The sequence below is a fragment of the Haematobia irritans genome, chromosome 4, assembly GCF_050003625.1.
Source record: "Haematobia irritans isolate KBUSLIRL chromosome 4, ASM5000362v1, whole genome shotgun sequence".
NCBI lineage: Eukaryota > Metazoa > Arthropoda > Insecta > Diptera > Muscidae > Haematobia > Haematobia irritans.
In genome coordinates, this window is record NC_134400.1 from 15,051,133 (window position 1) to 15,074,887 (window position 23,755).

Consider the following 23,755-nt stretch of genomic DNA (forward strand, 5'->3'; position numbering starts at 1 on the left):
GCCAACGACTGATACTTCTGTTTCCAGTTATTCTCTCTATAAATATGCAAAAATGTTTTGTGGGTGTTTTCCAAAGAATTCCCCTTATCTTATTGGTTGTGATGTATGTTTCTCCAAAAAAAATTCTATATTTTTTGTATTGTCATGTCTTCACCTATTCCGATAGTGATCTGTACATGAATTGAAAATTCAAAATTTCTGAGATTATTTTTGTTTCTTGTAAATGGACAAATTGAGTTACATTTCGCAATGAAACTAATATTCAAAATTCCTAATTAATGATGTTAGCGATATTTGTAGATAAACCAGCAATTTTCTATCTTGTGAAAGATTCATGAAATATAAATTTCCATAAGAGAAAATTTTGTCAAAATTTAATTTCCATGCAAGATTTTTGTCAACATTTTATTTCTATAGAAAATTTTGTCAAAATTTTATTTTTATAAAAACTTTTGTCAAAATTTTATTTCTATAGAAAACTTTGTCAAAATTTTATTTCTATTGAAAAATTTTTTTTCTATAGAAAATTTTGTCACAATTTTATTTCTATAGAAAATTTTATCAAAATTATATTTCTATTGAAAATTTTATCAAAATTTTATTTCTATAGAAAATTTTGTCATAATTTTATTTCTATCGAAAATTTTGTCAAAAATTTATTTCTATCGAAAATTTTATCAAAATTTTATTCCTATAGAAAATTTTATCAAAATTATATATCTATATAAAATTTTATCAAAATTTTATTTCTTTGGATAATTTTGTCAAAATTTTATTTCTGTAGAAAATTTTATTTCTATAGAAAATATTGTCAATATTGTTATTTTATCGAAAATTTTGTCAAAATTTTTTTCTATAGAAAATTTTGTCCAAATTTTATTTCTATATAAAATTTTGTCCAAATTTTATTTCTATAGAAAATTGTTTAAAAATTTTATTTCTATAGAAAATTGTTTAAAAATTTGATTTCTATAGAAAATTTTCCCAAAATTTTATTTCTATAGAAAATTTTATCAAAACTTTATTTCTATAAAAAAATTTTGTTAAAATTTATTTCGATAGAAATTTTAGTCAAAATGTTATTTCTATAGAAAATTTTCTCAAAATTTTATTTCTATAGAAAATTGAATTTATTTCGGCATAAGCCGGCTATCATAAACCTTTTTTCGGAAGGTTCAAGTGTGGTTCAACTTGGGTTTATTGAACTGCCTGAATTTATTCTGATAATTGGTTGATAGTTTTGCTGCAAGTAGAGGATGCTGATGAGGAATGTGGTAATTCCGAAACGTGCGTCCATCCAACCATCTTGCAGTCTATAGGAGTTTTCCCAACTAAATTTGACAAACATTCTTTTCCTCTGTTGGTTAAGCTACACTTGTAGTTTAGCCAATGCATGGTTTTAAGCTGAAATCAAAAACATAAGCAATTTTATTTCTATAGAAATTATTCTCAAAAATTTTGTTTCTAAAGAAAATTGTGTCAAAATTTTATTTCTATAGAAAATTTTGTCAAACTTTTATTTCTGTAGAACATTTTGTCAAAATTTGTCATTTTATTTTTTTTTCAATGGAAATATAATTTTGACAAAAATTTTCCATAGAAATAAAATTTTGCAAAAATTTTCCATAGAAATAAAATTTTGCAAAAATTTTCTACAGAAATAAAATTTTGACAAAATTGTCTACAGAAATAAAACTTTGACAAATTTTTTATAGAAATTAAATTTTGACAAAATTTTCTATAGACATTAAATTTTGACAACATATTCTATAGAAATTAAATTTTGACAATATTTTCTATAGAAATTAAATTTTTACAAAGTTTTTTTTAGAAATTAAAAAAATTCGTCATATTATTTTTTTCCATGGAAATATAATTTTGACAAAACTTTTCCACAGAAATAAAATTTTGCAAAATTGTTCTACAGAAATAAAATTTTGCAAAAATTTTCTACAGAAATAAAATTTTGACAAAATTTTCTATAGAAATTAAATTTTGACAAAATTTTCTATAGAAATTAAATGTTTACAAAATTTTCTTTAGAAATTAAGTTTTTACAAAATTTTCTATTGAAATAAAATTTTGACAACATTTTCTATAGAAATAAAATTTTGACAAAATTTTCTATAGAAATACAATTTTGACTATATTTTCTATAGAAATAAAAGTTTAAAAAAATTTTCTATAAAAATAAAATTTTGCAAAAATTTTCTATGGAAATAAAATTTTGCAACAATTTTCTATGGAAATAAAATTTTGACAAATTTTTCTATAGAAATAAAATTTTGACAAAATTTTCTATAGAAATAAAATTTTGACAAAATTTTCTATAGAAATAAAATTTTGACAAAATTTTCAATAGAAATAAAGTTTTGACATAATTTTCAATAGAAATAAAATTTTGCAAAAATTTTCTATTAAAAAACAAGTAAGGAAACTCTAAAGTCGGGCGGTGCCGACTATATTATACCCTGCACCACTTTGTAGATCTAAATTTTCGATACCATATCACATCCGTCAAATGTGTTGGGGGCTATATATAAAGGTTTGTCCCAAATACATACATTTAAATATCACTCGATCTGGACAGAATTTGATAGACTTCTATAAAATCTATAGACTCAAAGATTAAGTCGGCTAATGGACTAGGGTGGAACACAATGTTAGTAAACAAATACGGGAAACATTTAAATCTGAAGCAATTTTAAGGAAACTTCGCAAAAGTTTATTTATGATTTATCGCTCGATATATATTTATTAGAAGTTTAGGAAAATTAGAGTAATTTTTCCAACTTTTCGACTAAGCAGTGGCGATTTTAGAAGGAAAATGTTGGTATTTTGACCATTTTTGTCGAAATCAGAAAAACATATATATGGGAGCTATATCGAAATCTGAACCGATTTCAATCAAATTTGGCACATATGACTATATTACTAATTGTACTCCTAGTGCAAAATTTCAACCAAATTGGGCCAAAACTCTGGCTTCTGGGGCCATATAAGTCCATATCGGGCGAAATCTATATATGGAAGCTATCTAAATCTGAACCGATTTCAACCAAATTTGGCACGCATAGCTACAATGCTAATTCTACTCTCTGTGCAAAATTTCAATTATATCGGAGTAAAAGATTGGCCACTGTGGTCATATGAGTGTAAATCGGGCGAAAGCTATATATGGAAGATATATCTAAATCTGAACCGATTTCAACCAAATTTGGCACACATAGCTACAATGCTAATTCTACTCCCTGTGCAAAATGTCAACTAAATCGGAGCAAGAAATTGGCCTCTGTGGTCATTTGAGTGTAAATCGGGCGAAAGCTATATATGGGAGCTATATCTAAATCTGAACCGATTTCCACCAAATATGACACGCATAACTATAATGCTAATTCTACTCCCTGTGCAAAATTTCAACTAAATCGGAGAAAAAATTGACCTCTGTGGGCAAAGGAGTGTAAATCGGGCGAAAGCTATATATGGGAGCTATATCTAAATCTGAACCGATTTGGATGATATTTTGGAAGTTTTTCGAGACTCATAAAATATTCGGATGTACGGAATTTGAGGAAGATCGGTTGATATACACGCCAATTATGACCAGATCGGTGAAAAATATATATGGCAGCTATATCTAAATCTGAACCGATTTTTTCCAAAATCAATAGGGATCGTCTTTGAGCCGAAACAGGACCCTATACCAAATTTTAGGACAATCGGACTAAAACTGCGAGCTGTACTTTGCACACAAAAATACATCAACAGACAGACAGACGGACAGACAGACAGACAGACAGACAGACAGACAGACAGACAGGCAGGCAGACAGACAGACAGACAGACAGACAGACGGACATCGCTAAATCGACTCAGAATTTAATTCTATGACGATCGGTATACTAAACGATGGGTCTCAGACTTTTCCTTCTTGGCGTTACATACAAATGCACAAACTTATAATACCCTGTTCCACAGTGTGGAGCAGGGTATAAATATGGGAAACGTTTAAATCTGAAGCACTTTTAAGGAAACTTCGAAAAAGTTTATTTATGATTTATCGCTCGATATATATGTATTAGAAGTTTAGAAAAATTAGAGTAATATTGAAAATTTTTCGACTAAGCAGTGGCGATTTTACAAGGAAAATGTTGGTATTTTGACCATTTTTGTCGAAATCAGAAAAACATATATATGGGAGCTATATCTAAATCTGAACCGATTTCAACCAAATTAGGCACGCATAGCAACAATGCTAATTCTACTCCCTGTGCAAAATGTCAACTAGATCGGAGTTAAAAATTGGCCTCTGTGGTGATATGAGTGTAAATCGGGCGAAAGCTATATATGGGAGCTATATCTAAATCTGAACCGATTTCAACCAAATTAGGCACGCATAGCAACAATGCTAATTCTACTCCTTGTGCAAAATGTCAACTAAATCGGAGCAAAAAATTAGCCTCTGCGGTGATATGAGTGTAAATCGGGCGAAAGCTATATATAGGAGCTATATCTAAATCTGAACCGATTTCAGCCAAATTTGGCACGCATAGCAACAATGCTAATTCTACTCCCTGTGCAAAATTTCAACGAAATTGGTGTAAAACTCTGGCTTCTGGGACCGTATTTGTCCATATCGGGAGAAAGATATATATGGGAGCTATATCTAAATCTGAACCGATTTCAATGAAATTTTGCACACTTGACTGTACTACTAATTGTACTCCTAGTGCAAAATTTCAACCAAATTCGGCCAAAAATCTGGCTTCTGGGGCCATATATGTGAACCGACACTGTTCCACAGTGTGGCGCAGGGTATAATTAAATTTTTCTTTAAAGACCAAAATAATATCCTTCGTTGGAAAAGCCTTTATGATCATTTTATCATTGGCTTTCAAACTTCCATCCATTCAATTCTTAGAACATTTGGTAAATGGATTTTAAGTATGAAAATTAAAAATGTTAAACTTTTCGTATCGCTCGCTATAGATCTTGTCCATATGTGGGTTTCTCAAGAATATAACCGAAGCAATTCATATCAAACTCCCATGATATGAAAGTCAATGACAATATGTTGCGGTAATCATTAGTCGTAGTAGTCGTCCTCGTTGAACGATCCAATGCTACCGTTCATACAAATAATGAACATCAGAACCTATCTGAAGATAATAACAACCCATATGAATTGCCGAAAGAAATAAAAAATTCCCCCAAAAACAATGAATAGACAAAATACAAACGTAGATAAAATTCAACTGCGCGATCAATATACCAAAAACAAAATACAATTTAAAAAGATAACGAAAATGTATGATGGAAAATATCTCAAAAAAACTACGACAGATATTCAAAATTGTGAATATATGGTGGGGAATGTGATATTCAACAATGATCTTAGTCACCTTTATAGCTGGGTATTGCCATTTAAAAATAGTAAAAAATACAATTTAAGGCAATTATTTAAAACCTATTTAGAAAAATTTTCAATACATTAAAAAATTACGGCGTTGGGCGCCAGTTTTGGGATAAAAAAAGCAATGTACACCGATAGAAAAATGCATTGCAACATTAACGCCCTGATTGGTGGTTGATGGGGATCTATATCCTAATTTCAATTTTATCGGTCGTAGATTTAAAGCTAGATAGATCCTTTCAAAATGTCTTTATTTTAAAGAATCTGCATTTTTGGCTCGCATTCAATTCCAAAATCCTTAGGGGAAGCTTTGGACGTTGTACCTTCAGAATTTCTTGCATACGATTATCAGGCTCATATACTATATTTGTTTTTGTATCGTAATATTCATACAGTATGGAATTTTAATTCCCCCTTTAAGTCTCTTAATGAATAATTAATATTCCTAAGAGAAATTGACATCATTATATGGGAAATATTTTAATGCATTTTTAATTGTATAGTTAAATATAGAACTTGTTATCGTTTCTTTAAATTATTATTTTATATTTACCAATTTAATTAGATAAAAACAACATTCAATCATTTTGCATTATAAAATAAAAAAAAACATGTTTGTTTTCTTAAAAAGAAATCAATAATGTTTGTCGTATTATAACCAATGTTGCCACACGAGCCAAAAAAAATCCAATAAAATTGGGAGAAATTTTACGAAAAAAAACTACCGAACAATTCTTCTCTTAAAAATGTTTTTCTTCAAAATTTTATTTCTATAGAAAATGTTGTTCAAATTTTATATCTATAGAAAATTTTGTCAAAATTTTATTTCTCTAGCAAATGTTGTTAAAATTTTATATCTATAGAAAATTTTCTCAAAACTTTATTGCTATAGAAAATCTTGTCAAAATTTTATTTCAATAGAAAGTTTTGTCAATTTTTTTTTTTGTATAGAAAATTTTGTCAAAATCTTATTTCTAGAGAAAATCTTGTCAACATTTTATTTCTATAGGAAATTTTATTAAAGTTTTTTCCTAGAGAACATTTTGTTAAAATTTTATATAAAGGGTGATACGGTCAAAATTTGGTCAAAATAAACTTGACGTATTTCTTTCAATTTTGCATTTAAAAAACCTGAACACCCCTCATTTTGAAGGTGTGTGTGTAGAATGTTGCTCCTATTTTGATTTTGGAATTCACTCTTCAGTTGTCAAAATGCCGTCCAAGTAAGAAGAGCAGCGTATCAAAATTTTGCTCGCGCATCGCGAAAATCCGAGCTACTCGCACGCAAAGCTGGCAAAATTGCTAAGAGTTGCCAAATCAACCGTTACAAATGTAATTAAAGTGTTTGGGGAACGTTTTTCGACAGCCAGGAAGTCTGGATCGGGAGGAAAATCGAAAACCGGAAGCCGCTGAGACGACAAAGAGAGTTGCCGGTAGTTTCAAGCGAAACCCTAACCTCTCTCTCCGAGATGCCGCAAATAAGCTGGGTGTATCGTCTACAACCGTGCATCGAGCCAAAAAACGAGCCGGACTATCGACTTACAAGAAGGTAGTGACTCCAAATCGCGTCGATAAACAAAATGCGACGGCCAAAGCGCGATCCCGGAGGCTGTACACGACGATGCTGACGAAGTTTGACTGCGTGGTAATGGACGACGAAACCTACGTCAAAGCCGACTACACGCAGCTTCCGGGACAGGAGTTTTATACGACAAAAGGAAGGGGAAAGGTAGCAGATATTTTCAAGCACATAAAACTGTCAAAGTTCGCAAAGAAATATCTGGTTGGGCAAGCTTCCGGGACTGTCAACCAAGAAATTTACGTGAAAGAGTGTTTGAATAAACGTCTGCTGCCTTTCCTGAAGAAACACGGTTGTTCCGTACTGTTTTGGCCGGATTTGGCATCTTGCCATTACGGTAAAAAGGCCATGGAGTAGTACGCCGCCAACAATGTGCAGGTGATTCCCAAGGACAAGAACCCTCCCAACACGCCAGAGCTCCGCCCAATTGAGAAATACTGGGCTATTGTCAAGCGGAACCTAAAGAAGACCAAAAAAACTGCTAAGGACGAGCAGCAGTTCTAGGCAAACTGGCTTTCTGCGGCGAAGAAGGTGGACGAGGTGGCTGTACAAAATCTGATGGCAGGTGTTAAGCGTGAGGCCCGGCAATTCGGATTTGGAAAAGCGAAAGCCTAACTCAATATTTTTCCTGAATTTTATACTAATTGAACTTGAAAAAAAAATTTAATTTGATTTTTTAAATAAACGATTTCACCGATTTACATGCGATTTCCCTTGACCAAATTGTGACCGTATCACCCTTTATATAGAAAATTTTCTCAAAATTTTAGTGCTACAGAACATTTTGTCAAAATTTTATTTCTATAGAAAATCTTTTATTTCTAAAGAAAATCTTGTTAAAAATTTTATTTCAATAGAAAGTTTTGTCAAAATTTTATTTCAATAGAAAGTTTTGTCAAAATTTTATTTGTATAGAAAGTTTTGTCAAAATTTTATTTCAATAGAAAGCTTTGTCAAAATTTGTATAGAAAATTTTGTCAACATCTTATTTATAGAGAAAATTTTGTCAACATTTTTTTTTTATAGGAAATTTTATCAAATTTTTTTTCTAGAGAACATTGTGTTAAAATTTTATATCTGTAAAAAATCTTCTCAAAATTTTATTGTTACAGAAAACTTTGTCAAAATTTTATTTCTATAGAAAATGTTGTGAGAATTTTATATCTATAGAACATTTTCTCAACATTTTATTGCTACAGAAAATTTTTTTCAAAATTATATTTCTATAGAAAATCTTGTCAAAATTTTATTTCTATAGAAAATCTTGTAAAAATTTTATTCCTATAGAAAATCTTATCAAAATTTTATTTCTATAAAAAGTTGTCAAAATTTCATTTCTATAGAAAATTTTGTCCAAATGTTTTGTCAGTAGAAAGTTTTGTCAAGATTTTATTTGTATAGAAAATTTTGTCAAAATTTAGTCAAAACAAAAAAAAAATTAGTTAAAATTTTATATCTATAGAAATTTTCTCAAATTTTTATACCTACAAAAAATTTTTTCAAAATTTTATTTCTGTGGAAAATTTTGTCAACATTTTATTTCTATAGAAAATTTTATCAAAAAATTATTTCTCTTGAAAATTTTTTCAACATTTTTTTTTCTATAGGAAATTTCAGCATTTTTTAAGTCTATAGATGATTTTATCAAAATATAATTTCTATTTGGTATATTTTTTCAACATTTTATTTCTATAGAAAATTTTGTCAAAATTTTATTTCTATAGAAAATTTTCTCAAAATTTCTACCAATCTACCTAAAAGTAAAAAAACTTTTGGTAGAATTTTACTAACTATGGCAACGTGATTATAGCTCATTGTATTTAATTTTTATATGGAGGGCTAAAAATTGTGCGTTTTGCAAATTCTTAAACAAATACACAAAAACTCGTAAATCATTCCAAGTTTATCCTTAAGTTTTTTTTGCTATTTCAAATTGTTTAATTAACTTATTTGTTTATTTTTTTTTTCTATAGTAAATTTTGTTAAAATTTTATTTCTAGCGAAAATTTTGTCAAAATGTTATTTCTATAACAAAATTTGTCGAGAGTTTCTTTCTATAGAAAATTTGGTCATAATTTTATCTCCATATAGACTTTTGTCATTTAGAAAATTTATTCAAAATTTTGTTTCTATAGAAATTTTAGTCAATATATTATTTCTATAGAAAATTTTATCAAAAAATTTTCTCAAAATTTTATGTACATAGACAATTTTCTCACCATTTTATTTCTATAGAAAATTGTCAAAATTTATTTCTATAGAAAATTTTGTCAAAATTTTATTTCTATAGAAAATTTTGTCAAAATTTTATTTCTATAGAAAATGTTGTCAAAATTTTATTTCTATAGAAAATTTTGTCAAAATTTTATTTCTATAGAAAATTTTGGTAAATATTTTATTTCTATAGAAAGATTTATTAAAAAATTTTCTCAATATTTTATTTATATAGAAAAGTTTCTTACCATTTTATTTCTATAAAAAATTTTCTCAAAATTTTATTTCTATAAAAAATTTTCTCAAAATTTTATTTCTATAGAAAATTTTGTCAAAATTTTATTTCTATAGAAAATTTTGTCAAAATTTTATTTCTATAGAAAATTTTGTCAAAATTTTATTTCTATAGAAAATTTTGTCAAAATTTTACTTCTATAGAAAATTTTGGTCAATATTTTATTTCTATATAAGGTTTTATTAAAAATTTTTGTCAATATTTTATTTATATAGAAAAGTTTCTCACCATTTTATTTCTATAGAAAATTTTCTCAAAATTTTATTTCTATAGAAAATGTTGCCAAAATTTTATTTCTATAGAAAATTTTGCCAATATTTTATTTCTATAGAAAATTGATTTGGATTTGCCAAAATTTTATTTCTATAGAAAATTTTGTCAAAATTTTATCAATTTTTTTTTCTATAAAAAATTTTGTCAACATTTTGTTTCTGTAGAAAATTTTGTCAAAATTTTAGTTCTATAGCAAATTTTGTCAAAATTTCGTTTCTGTAGAAAATTTTGTCAAAATTTTATTTCTATAGAAAATTTTGTCAAAATGTTATTTCTATAGAAAAATTTAGCAAAATTTTATTTTTATAGAAAATTTTTCGAAAATTTTATTTCTATAGAAAATTTTTCGAAAATTTTATTTCTATAGAAAATTTTGTTAAAATTTTATTTCTATAAAAAATTTTATCAAAATTTTATTTCTATAGAAAATTTTGTCAACATGTTATTTCTATAGAAAATTTTGTCAAAATTTTATTTCTATAGAAAACTTTGTCAACATTTTATTTCTATAGAAAATTTTGTTAACATTTTATTTCTATAGAAAATTTTGTCAAAATTTTATTTCTGTAGAAAATTTTGTCAAAATTTTAATTCTATAGAAAATTTTATCAAAATTTTATTTCTATAGAAAATTTTGTCAAAATTTTATTTCTATAGAAAATTTTGTTAACATTTTATTTCTATAGAAAATTTTGTCAACATTTTATTTCTATAGAAAATTTTGTCAAAATTTCATTTCTATAGAAAATTTTGTCAACATTTTATTTCTATAGAAAATTTTGTCAAAATTTTATTTCTATAGAAAATTTTGTCAAAATTTCATTTCTATAGAACATTTTGGCAAAATTTTATTTCTATAGAAATTTTTCTCAAAATTTTATTTCTATAGAAAATTTTGTCAAAATGTTATTTCTATAACAAAATTTGTCGAGAGTTTCTTTCTATAGAAAATTTGGTCATAATTTTATCTCCATATAGACTTTTGTCATTTAGAAAATTTATTCAAAATTTTGTTTCTATAGAAATTTTAGTCAATATATTATTTCTATAGAAAATTTTATCAAAAAATTTTCTCAAAATTTTATGTACATAGACAATTTTCTCACCATTTTATTTCTATAGAAAATTGTCAAAATTTATTTCTATAGAAAATTTTGTCAAAATTTTATTTCTATAGAAAAGTTTGTCAAAATTTTATTTTTATAGAAAATTTTGTTAAAATTTTATTTCTATAGAAATTTTGGTCAATATTTTATTTCTATAGAAAGATTTATTAAAAAAATTTCTCAATATTTTATTTATATAGAAAAGTTTCTCACCATTTTATTTCTATAAAAAATTTTCTCAAAATTTTATTTCTATAGAAAATTTTGTCAAAATTTTATTTCTATAGAAAATTTTGTCAAAATTTTATTTCTATAGAAAATTTTGTCAAAATTTTATTTCTATAGAAAATTTTGTCAAAATTTTACTTCTATAGAAAATTTTGGTCAATATTTTATTTCTATAGAAGGTTTTATTAAAAATTTTTGTCAATATTTTATTTATATAGAAAAGTTTCTCACCATTTTATTTCTATAGAAAATTTTCTCAAAATTTTATTTCTATAGAAAATGTTGCCAAAATTTTATTTCTATAGAAAATTTTGCCAATATTTTATTTCTATAGAAAATTGATTTGGATTTGCCAAAATTTTATTTCTATAGAAAATTTTGTCAAAATTTTATCAATTTTTTTTTTCTATAAAAAATTTTGTCAACATTTTGTTTCTGTAGAAAATTTTGTCAAAATTTTAGTTCTATAGCAAATTTTGTCAAAATTTCGTTTCTGTAGAAAATTTTGTCAAAATTTTATTTCTATAGAAAATTTTGTCAAAATGTTATTTCTATAGAAAAATTTAGCAAAATTTTATTTTTATAGAAAATTTTTCGAAAATTTTATTTCTATAGAAAATTTTTCGAAAATTTTATTTCTATAGAAAATTTTGTTAAAATTTTATTTCTATAGAAAATTTTGTCAAAATTTTATTTCTATAGAAAACTTTGTCAACATTTTATTTCTATAGAAAATTTTGTCAACATTTTATTTCTATAGAAAATTTTGTCAAAATTTTATTTCTATAAATAATTTTATCAAAATTTTATTTCTATAGAAAATTTTGTCAAAATTTTATTTCTATAGAAAATTTTGTCAAAATTTTATTTCTGTAGAAAATTTTGTCAAAATTTTAATTCTATAGAAAATTTTGTCAAAATTTTATTTCTATAGAAAATTTTGTCAACATTTTATTTCTATAGAAAATTTTGTCAAAATTGTATTTCTATAGAAAATTTTGTCAAAATTTCATTTCTATAGAAAATTTTGCCAATATTTTATTTCTATAGAAAATGTTGCCAAAATTTTATTTCTATAGAAAATGTTGCCAAAATTCTATTTCTATCGAAAATGTTGCCAAAATTCTATTTCTATAGAAAATTTTGTCAAAATTTTATTTCTATATAAAATTTTGCCAAATTTTTATTTCTATAGAAAATGTTGCCAAAATTCTATTTCTATAGAAAATTTTGTCAAAATTTTATTTCTATAAAAAATTTTATCAAAATTTTATTTCTATAGAAAATTTAGTCAACATTTTGTTTCTATAGACAATTTTATCAAAATTTTATTTCTACAGAAAATTTTATCAAAATTTTATTTCTTTAGAAAATTTTATTAACTGTTTTCTCTAGAGAAAATTTTGTCAAAATTTTATTTCTATAAAAAATTTTGTCAAAATTTCATTTCTATAGAACATTTTAGCAAAATTTTATTTCTATAGAAATTTTGTCAAAATTTTGGTTCTATAGGAAATTTTGTCAAAATTATTGTTCTATACAAAAAAATTGTCAAAGTTTTATTTCCATAGAACATTTTCTCAATTTTTTTTGTATTTTTTATAGATAGTTTGTTTGAGTTGATCATATTATTTTTCTGGGTGTGGGATCAAAAATATTCAATATATCTGGGATACCCTGATATTTCTTTGATTTCTAAAAATTAAGTTTTACTTACGAATATATTTCTCTTTTATAGAGCCTTGCTAACATCTCTCCTTTCGAAATTAAAACTAAACCCAAATAGATTTTCATATATTTCCAAAATTTTATTACTTTAATTAGGTCCAAAGTGATTTTTCTATAGCGTTCAACGAAATACATCACTGTTCTATGACTCTATATTCTTATGAGGAGGATGCTGTGCAAATTGCATAAGCGAGGTCCTTATTGACACAGGCTTCTTGGGATTCATCAAACCAGGCATAGTTTGCGTTCAGCGAAGAACAAAGACCGCCACCGTAACTCTGTTTGGTTTCGGTGACACAATACGTATATGATTTACATCCAATGTCGGCAACAAAGTTCTGATCAATGTTACCACAACGATCATGGGTACAGGCCACGGCATAGGGTGTAACACACTGTTGTTTACTCTCATCGAAATGAGTACTCTTGGGACATTTGAACCATTTACCGTCGCCGGACGCACTTTCACAAACATAATAGCCAAAGCATGTCTGTCCATCCGATACGAAGTAGGCATCTGCACCTACTGCCGGTTGCTTATAGCCATCGGTACAGGCACTTGGATTGTCTTTCAGATTCGTTAGCACTCCTGGACCAGCTGCTGGTGGAGAGGAGGTAGGGACCCCCGTGCAGGGATTGCTCGAAATGCACATATTTTCAGTGGCATTATAGTATAGTCCATCGGGACACTCTTTACTGGTACCAGCGCCACCAACACATTGCATATAGTTGCCACAATTGTTTGGATCACCCACAAATTTGTTGTTGGGCACTAAACGGCAAATGGAATTGGCTGGACAGGAATACTGTTTGCTCCACACACAGGCGCGAGTACTGGGATTGAATAACTGATTATCGGGACATTTTACACAGGTGTAGGTACCATTATTGCAATAACAGGCCCGTGTACAATCCTCGGGATCGGCAACATATGTGGGATCGGCTGTAACGCTGCATTTGCTCTCGAGTTTACTCATACACTGTACTTTATCGGCATAGTCGCATGCACCAGTAGCTGGGTTGTAAAGCAAATCATCGGCACACTCTCCAGTGCCTATCAGTTGGCCACCGCTACAATAGCCGTAGCCTTGACAGTTATCGGGATCGGCAATATAGCCTTTGGCATAGTATTTACATGTCTCGCTCATCGAATAGCTAGCATTGGTATATTGCGTTTGCATTGCAAATACACTGAGAACAATCAGGGCCAAGCCTGAGGATATTTGGTAACCTGAAATAAATAGAATAGAAAAAAAAATATAATCGAAAAAAATGAAATAGAGGGATTTTTTGTTTAGATGAAAATCTGTCCAAGATGGATTTTGTGTTCAGATGAAAATCTGTTTTTTTGCCCGCTACAACTACCATTTACGAAATTCTTCTCTCTTATAAAATCAATAAAAATGAACTAAAAGTAAATATTGATGCTAGGAGACTTTAATGTCCACCATGAACTTTGGCATCAATTCTGGTTAATGACCAGAGAGGCATAGCTTTGGCAGAGTAGATAGATGGCTCCACATTTTGCACAGGTGTAGTTCGCGAGATATATCTTTAGCTTCACCTGGTCTGGTAATTGACGTATCCTGGCAACCCGTCATTTAACTGGACCACCTGGACCTGGACCACATTTAATTGGACCACCTCCCCATAATTGTTATCATTGACCGACCATCCGATTTTATAATCCCTGAACGCCAGACGTTCATCAACCAAAAGAAAGCCAACTGGGGAGGCTTCAGTGAGTTCCCGCCCTCTTTCATATTCATGTTGCCCAGAAGGAGTCCCGGGACAGCATCAACGCAGCAGCCGCTCGCTTCATACCCGCTGGTCGAATTGTCCAGGTGAGGGCCAATTTCCCAGCAGATGCGACGGAACTCGCAGACGAGTGTGATGAATGCCATCTGCTGGTACTGGAATCAGGGAAGTGTCTAAATGCCATCTGCTGGTACTGGAATCAGGGAATCTAAAGGTTAGTAAGATAGTCGACGAGTACAAGTGGAACACATGGTTAGAACACCTCAAGCAATGTAACTTAGGCACAGGAACAGGTAATAGTAATGCTGAAGCAGGGAGCCATCGTGGTGCAATGGTTAGCATGCCCGCCTTACATACACAAGGTCGTGGGTTCGATTCCTGCTTCGACCGAACACCAAAAAGTTTTTCAGCGGTGGATTATCCCACCTCAGTAATGCTGGTGACATTTCTGAGGGTTTCAAAGCTTCCCTAAGTGGTTTCACTGCAATGTGGAACGCCGTTCGGACTCGGCTATAAAAAGGAGGTCCCTTGTCATTGAGCTTAACATGGAATCGGGCAGCACTCAGTGATAAGAGAGAAGTTCACCAATGTGGTATCACAATGGACTGAATAGTCTTAGTGAGCCTGATACATCGGGCTGCCACCTAACCTAACCTAACCTAACCTAATGCTGAAGCATCTGGAAACACTGGGAGTTGAGTACTTGACCAGACTCCCCATTTTGTCCTTGCAATCACTCATTGTATACGATGTCTGGATGTCTATCCCAGCTTGAAACCAGGCAAACACTCGGGTAAAGGTGAATCGTAGAGACCGTTATCCCTTCTCTGGCCAGTAGCCAAGACCCTTGAGGCGCTACCCTTCCCTATTCTTATGGGAAATTTTCCAGCTGCCTTCCGTAAAGTACATAGCACGAAGACTGCTTTGCTTTGCCATTTCAGCAAACATTAATAGAACGGTCCTCGTGGCGCTAGACGAATGCGTTCGATAGGACATCGAAAATTCGTCCCTACCGACATGAGCCAATCGTTGGGTTCTAAATTATCTGTGCGGGAGCCAGTCGTATGTGGAATTTAGGGACAAGAAATCAGCTCTTCAAACTCTACCTGATCTCTATTCCATCTACTCCTGACGGCGTCGAGATTGATGACATATGTCATCGATTAAAAGTCTACCTTGTTGATCTTACCAGTTATTTCGCCACTGTGAACACCTCAAACAACCGACACGCAGTGGAATAACATAGAGGTCTATCAGAACGCTGCCCATAGAACTGCGATGTCTCCACAGAGCAGCCGTGGATCACCTTTATGCGGAGACCAAAATCATACCAGTGCGTAGACACAATTACATGTTGTCAAATCAGTACCTCTTGGGTTGCTATTGCAGTAGCCATCCAAATTACGATCTTGTGGATAGGCAAACACCATCCAGGAATGTGAAGATCAATCCTTATCTTCACATTCTAGAGCGTGAAATCCAGCTCTACAAAAGAGAGCCTTTAGATCAGGCAGCCCAGTAGATAGGTCTGAACAGGATGAGAAGCTACAAGGTTAATCATGTTCTCGGAGCTCGACCTCCGCCCAAAGCACTGGAGGAAGGAGACCTCCCGCGGCAGACGAGGGTAGTTTTGGCGCTCGTCCAGCGTCCATATCTCTGGAGAAAGGAGACCTCCCGCGGCAGACTAGGGTAGTCTTGAAACAATTAAGATCAGGCAAGAGCAGCCGCCTCAATTCCTACCTATCAGTGATTGATAACACCGTAGCTGCCATGTGTCCCATCTGTAACCAAGGGCCCTATGACACTCGTCACCTTTCGCCACCACCAGATCACTCTGGACACATCCCATCCTAGTCGCAACAACAACTTGTGCAAAACTTCAAGTCTTTCGAAAATTAGCGTAATATCAATAGACGGACATCATCCACGACACTAAGAGCAATATTTCTATGTATTAGGTTAGGTTAGGTGGCAGCCCGATGTATCAGGCTCACTTAGACTCTTCAGTCCATTGTGATACCACATTGGTGATCTTCTCTCTTATCACTGAGTGCTGCCCGATTCCAGGTTAAGCTCAATGACAAGGGACCTCAGTTTTATAGCCTAGTCCGAACGGCGTTCCACACGCAGAGAAGGAATATGATCACCTCAACCATGTTTCAAGAGCAAAATGTTATTTTTGGATTGTGACCATGTAACATGTTTATGGCAAAAATGTTCTTTTCTCGCCAAAAATAATATGCTTGCCGATATCAGACACATAATCTCCGAGAAAATAACATGGTTGCGACAAACATGTTACATGGTCACCATTCAAAAATAACATTTTGCTCTTGAAACATGGTTGAGGTGATCATATTCCTTCTCTGGGTGCACATTACAGTGAAACCACTTAGAGAAGCTTTGAAACCCTCAGAAATGTCACCAGCATTACTGAGGTGGGATTATCCACCGCTGAAAAACTTTTTGGTGTTCGGAGCAGGAATCGTATGCAAGGCGGGCATGTTAACCATTGCACCATGGTGGCTCCCTGTGGCTCTATGTGTTACTAACGGAATGACAAACGGCAGATTTAATACCCATAAAAAACCAATTCAGTTCTTGATTGACTTAGAGAAATTAAAAAATAATTATGAACCGAAATGAAAGAATTTTCGCAAGGTAATTGGAGAGCCAACTCTCAACCAGATTGGATGAAATTCTTTCATCGAAGAGGCTCCGCAAGCAAATCGGTGACTAGACCCAAAACTGGTCCGATATGGCCCATTGGCTTATATAAATTTCTACCACGATGGCTCAAAATTGAATAGAAATGTGGTTTTCGGAGCATATTCTAAAGACCTGGAACGTAAAATAGCGAGACGATTACCTAATCACTGTAGTGTTTTTTAGGCTGAAATATTAGTAATAAAAGAAAAATTTTACAAAATTTTCTATAGAAATAAAACTTTAACAAAATTTTTTTTATAGAAATAAAACTTTTACAAAATTTTTTATAGAAATAAAATTTTGTTCAAATTTCCTATAGAAATAAAATTTTGACAAAATTTTTTATAGAAATAAAATTTTGTCGAAAATTTTCTATAGAAATAAAATTTTGACAAAATTTACTATAGAAATAAAGCTTTAACAAAAGTTTCTTTTAGAAATTTTTCTATAGAAATAAAATTTTGACAAAATTTACTATAGAAATAAAGTTTTAACAAAAGTTTCTATAGAAATAAAATTTTGGCGAAATTTTCTATGGAAATAACATTTTCTATAAAAATAAAATTTTGCAAAAGTTTCTATAGCAATAAAATTTTGACAAAATTTTCAATAGAAATAAAATTTTAACAAAATTTTCTATAGACATAAAATTTTGACAAAACATTCCATAGAAATAAAATTTTGACAAAACTTTCTATAGAAATAAAGTTTTAACAAAAGTTTCTATAGAAATAAAATTATGACGAAATTTTCTATAGAAATAAAATTTTAACAAAATTTTCTATAGAAACAAAATTTGGACAAAATTTTCTATAGACATAAAATGTTGACAAAATTTTCTATAGAAACAAAATTTTGACAAAATTTTCTATAGAAATAAAATTTTGACAAAATTTTCTAGAAAATTTTCTAAAATTTTAACAAGTTTCTGTAGAAATAAAATTTTGACGAAATTTTCTATAGAAATAAAATTTTAACAAAATTTTCTATAGAAATAAAATTTTGACAAAATTTTCTATAGAAATAAAATTTTGACAAATTTTTCTATAGAAATAAAATTTTGACAAAATTTTCTATAGAAATAAAATTTTGACAAAATTTTCTATAGAAATAAAATTTTGACAAATTATCTATAGAAATAAAATTTTAACAACATTTTCTATAGAAACAAAATTTTGACAAAATTTTCCATAGAAATAAAATTTTGACAAAATTCTCTATAGAAATAAAATTTTGACAAAATTTTCTATAGAAATAAAATTTTAACAATATTTTCTATAGAAACAAAATGTTGACAAAATTTTCTATAGACATAAAATTTTGACAAGATTTTCAATAGAAATAAAATTTTAACAAAGTTTTCTATAGAAACAAAATTTTGACAAAATTTTCTATAGACATAAAATTTTGACAAAGTTTTCAATAGAAATAAAAATTTGACAAAATTTTCTATAGAAATAAAATTTTAATAAAATTTTCTACAGAAATAAATTTTTAACTAAATTTTCTATAGAAATAAAATTTTAACAAAGTTTTCTATAGAAACAAAATTTTGACAAAATTTTCTATAGACATAAAATTTTGACAAAGTTTTCAATAGAAATAAAATTTTGACAAAATTTTCTATAGAAATAAAGTTTTAACAAGAGTTTCTGTAGAAATAAAATTTTGACGAAATTTTCTATAGAAATAAAATTTTAATAAAATTTTCTATAGAAATAAATTTTTAACAAAATTTTCGATAGAAATAAAATTTTAATAAAACTTTCTATAGAAATAAAATTTTGACAAAACTTTCTATAGAAATAAAATTTTAACAAAATTTTCTATAGAAATAAAATTTTGACAAAACTTTCTATAGAAATAAAGTTTTAACAAAAGTTTCTATAGAAATAAAATTTTGACGAAATTTTCTATGGAAATAAAATTTTGTTAAAGTTTCTATAGAAATATAATTTTAACAATATTTTCTATAGAAATAAAATTTTAACAAAATTTTTTATAGAAATAAAATTTTAACTAAATTTTGTATAGAAATAAAATTTTAACAAAATTTTCTATAGACAAAAAATTTTAACAAAATTTTCTATAGAAATAAAATTTTTACAAAATTCTCTATAGAAATAAGATTTGACAAAATTTTATATAGAAATAAAATTTTCTATAGAAATAAACGTTTGACAAAATTTTCCTAACCTAATCTGACCTACGTCAATAAAAACTATCTGTGTTAAATCGATGGCTGTTTCGCTCGAAGTTAGCGTGATTTCTACAGATGGACGGATATGGTTAAAGGCTTTATTTTGAGATATGCATTGTGTTCGCTTTATTTTTCTCTATCACAACAATAGCTCGCTTTGTCTCAGAGCCATTGGTTTAGCTGACAGTTCGGCTGATATATACAAATAGATGTAATATGCCATTAAGGGAATATAAAGCTGATTTACGAAATGCTTCCGAGATACATATACAATTCACCAAATTTCGATGATTAGGAATATAGACTTTTATATTGCAGATTTTAATTAATTTTTTTTTTAACTTAGAAGCTGATCTTAAGGGAATTTGTACCTGTCATACTTATACCCTCACTTGCTTCACAAATTTGAAATTTCTCTTGTTTTTTCTTTTTGTTAGCTCACTAGTATTTTTGTCTTTGTTTTAGTTTTTTTTGCTTTTTAAAATGCCAATGTTTTTGCCATACACACCTTTCATGGTATCCTTAATATTGGATTCGTTTTTCAGGATTAAAAAAAAAAATTCAAAAAAATAATTATATGGAATCTTAACACTTGGTAAATGAAATGCCAACTAGTTATGATTGTCAGATGTACAGAAACAAAAGCTTAAATAGTCTCTAAGAGAAAATAAAAAAATAACAAAATTCTAAAGTTCATTGACAAAAATTCTATGATTGCAGATAAAAAAGTACAGAATATCTTTCTATTGCTGCCACTTCTGTTCAATTTTAAGGTTGTTAGAGATTATTGGCTAAACATGAGTGTAATTAAATGATGTTGTTCAACAAAGGCCACAGATTGAAAATTGTACAAAAAAAAAAAACACAAAACAAAAAATATATTTTTATATGTATTACTCTGATAGCAAAACCCAGTAACACATTAGAATCCCAGAGATAACACTTCACAATTTGTCAAAATTTTATTTCTATTGTCTTTAGAAATAAAAATTTGACAAAATTTTCTATCGAAATAAAATTTTGACAAAATTTTATATAGAAATAAAATTTTGAAAAAATTTTCTATAGAAATAAAATTTTGACAAAATTTTCTATAGAAATAAAATTTTGAAAAAATGTTCTAGAGAAATAAAACTTTGAAAAAATTTTCTATAGAAATAAAATTTTGACAAAATTGTCTATAGAAACCAAATTTTGACAAAATTTTCTAATGAAATAAAATGTTGACAAAATTTTCTATAGAAATAAAATTTTGACAAAATTTTCTATAGAAATAAAATTTTGACAAAATTTTCTATAGAAATAAAATGTTGACAAAATTTTCTATAGAAATAAAATTTTGACAAAATTTTCTATAGAAATAAAATTTTGACAAAATTTTCTATAGAAATAAAATTTTGACAAAATTTTCTATAGAAATAAAATTTTGACAAAATTTTCTGAAGAAATAAAATTTTTCAAAAAAATGTTCTATAGAAAAAAATTTTGACAAAATTTTCTAGAGAAACAAAACTTTGAAAAAATTTTCTATAGAAAAAAATTTTTGACAAAATTTTCTAGAGAAATAAAACTTTGAAAAAATTTTCTATAGAAATAAAATTTTGACAAAATTGTCTATAGAAACCAAATTTTGACAAAATTTTCTATAGAAATAAAAATTTGACAAAATTTTCTAAAGAAATAAAATTTTGCAAAAAAAATTTTCTATCGAAATAAAATTTTGACAAAATTTTCTGTAGAAATAAAATGTTGACAAAAGTGTCTATAGAAACCAAATTTTGACAACATTTTCTAAAGAAATAAAATGTTGACAAAATTTTCTATAGAAATAAAATTTGACAAAATTTTCTATAGAAATAAAATTTTGACAAAATTTTCTATAGAAATAAAATTTTGACAAAATTTTCTATAGAAATAAAATTTTGACAAAATTGTCTATAGAAATAAAAATTTGACAAAATTTTCTAAAGAAATAAAATTTTTCAAAAAAATGTTCTATAGAAACAAAATGTTGACAAAATTTTCTATAGAAATAAAATTTTGAAAAAAATTTCTATAGAAATAAAATTTTGACAAAATTGTCTATAGAAATAAAAATTTGACAAAATTTTCTAAAGAACTAAAATTTTGCAAAAAAAATTTTCTATCGAAATAAAATTTTGACAAAATTTTCTATAGAAATAAAATTTTGACAAAATGTTCTATAGAAATAAATTTTTGACAAAATTTTCTAGAGAAATAAAATTTTGAAAAAATTTTCTATAGAAATAAAAGTTTGACAAAATTGTCTATAGAAATAAAAATTTGACAAGATTTTCTAAAAAAATAAAATTTTGCAAAAAAATTTTCTATCGAAATAAAATTTGACAAAATTTTCTATAGAAATAAATTTTAACAAAATTGTCTATAGAAATAAAAATTTGAGAAAATTTTCTAAAGAAATTAAATTTTTCAAAAAAATTTTCTATCGAAATAAAATTTTGACAAAAATTTTCTATAGAAATAAATTTTGCCAAAATTTGCTATGGATATAAAATTTTTGAAAAATTTTCTATAGAAATAAAATTTGGAAAAATTTTCTATAGAAAAAAAATTTGGAATAATGTTCTATAGACATAAAATTTGGAAAATATTTCTGTAGAAATAAAATTTGGACAAATTTTCTATAGAAATAAAATTTGGAAAATTGTTCTATAGTAATAAAATGTTGACAAAATTTTCTGTAGAAATAAAATTATGAAAAAATTTTCTAAAGAAATAAAATTTTGACAAAATTGTCTATAGAATAACACTTTGATAAAATTGTCTATAGAATTATAGAATTTGACAAAATTTTCTGAAGAAATAAAATTTTGCAAAAAAAAAACAATTCTATCGAAATGAAGTTTTGACAAAATTTTCTATGGAAATAAAATTTTGACAAAATTGTCTATAGAAATAAAAATTTGACAAAATTTGGAATAATGTTCTATAGACATAAAATTTGGAAAATATTTCTGTAGAAATAAAATTTGGACAAATTTTCTATAGAAATAAAATTTGGAAAATTTTTCTATAGTAATAAAATGTTGACAAAATTTTCTGTAGAAATAAAATTATGAAAAAATTTTCTAAAGAAATAAAATTTTGACAAAATTGTCTATAGAATAACACTTTGAAAAAATTGTCTATAGAATTTGACAAAATTTTCTGAAGAAATAAAATTTTGCAAAAAAAAAAAACAATTCTATCGAAATAAAGTTTTGACAAAATTTTCTATGGAAATAAAATTTTTACAAAATTGTCTATAGAAATAAAAATTTGACAAAATTTTCTAAAGAAATAAAATTTTGCAAAAAAATTTTCTATCAAAATAAAATTTTGACAAAATTTTCTAAAAAATAAATTTTGCCAAAATTTGCTATGGATATAAAATTTTTTAAAAATTTTCTATAGAAACAAAATTTGGAAAATTTTTCTATAGAAATAAAATTTGGAAAATTTTTCTATAGAAATAAAATTTGGAAAATTTTTCTATAGAAATAAAAGTTTGACAAAATTTTCTATAGAAATAAAAATTTTGCAAAATTTTCTAAAGAAATAATATTTTGCAAAAAAAAATTCTATCGAAATAAAATTTAAACAAAATTTTCTATCGAAATAAAATTTTAATAAAATTTCCTATAGAAATAAAATTTTGACAAAATTTTCTAGAGAAATAAAATTTGGAATTATGTTCTATAGAAAAAAATTTGGAAAAATTTTCTGTAGAAAAAAAATGAAAAAATTTGTCCTGATCTGAGCCTTATGAGATTTGACACTACTCGACTTTAAGAAAAAACAATCACATTGTGTTTTTTCTGATTTTTTTATAATTAGAATGAAAAGGGGAATGAAATCACACACGCATATATGTATATACACAAGCATACCTTTCATTTTATTGCACTTTTCCTAATGCTGGAAGGTAGGTGTTTATTTATTTTTTTTTTTAATTTGAATAATTCCTTGGTCAGCTTTGTTTTTTTTTGTTAAATCTTCTATGCGTTATGATCACTGCAGTGTTTAGCTTTTAACTATTGAACAGTATTTTTGGTCATAAGCTTTAATATCTGATTAAAATACACCATTGTTATTCTATATTATCAATATAATTATTTAGATAGTAGTACAACATGGGATAAGTCTATTCTTTTGAAAATTAAAAGAAAAATGTGATAAATGTAAGGCCAAATCGTACAATAATTTAGTATTATTAGCTCTAAGATCAGTC

General features: G+C 27.4%; 1 protein-coding gene across 2 annotated transcripts; it reads right to left on the bottom strand.

Moving 5' to 3' along the window:
* Positions 1-12,891: 12,891 nt before the first annotated feature.
* LOC142235151 (peritrophin-44) lies at positions 12,892-23,542 on the bottom strand. 2 transcript variants are annotated; one of them, XM_075306403.1, is made up of 2 exons: positions 23,415-23,542; positions 12,892-14,067 (listed from the first exon to the last, which is right to left on the bottom strand). In XM_075306403.1, the coding sequence occupies exons 1-2, from the start codon at positions 23,419-23,421 to the stop codon at positions 12,995-12,997; spliced, it is 1,080 nt and encodes a 359-aa protein (XP_075162518.1). In that variant the 5' UTR covers positions 23,422-23,542; the 3' UTR covers positions 12,892-12,994. The 2 variants fall into 2 exon arrangements, with proteins under 2 accessions (XP_075162518.1, XP_075162519.1); XM_075306404.1 differs by lacking the exon at positions 23,415-23,542 and adding an exon at positions 20,012-20,103.
* Between the last annotated feature and the right edge of the window lie 213 nt (positions 23,543-23,755).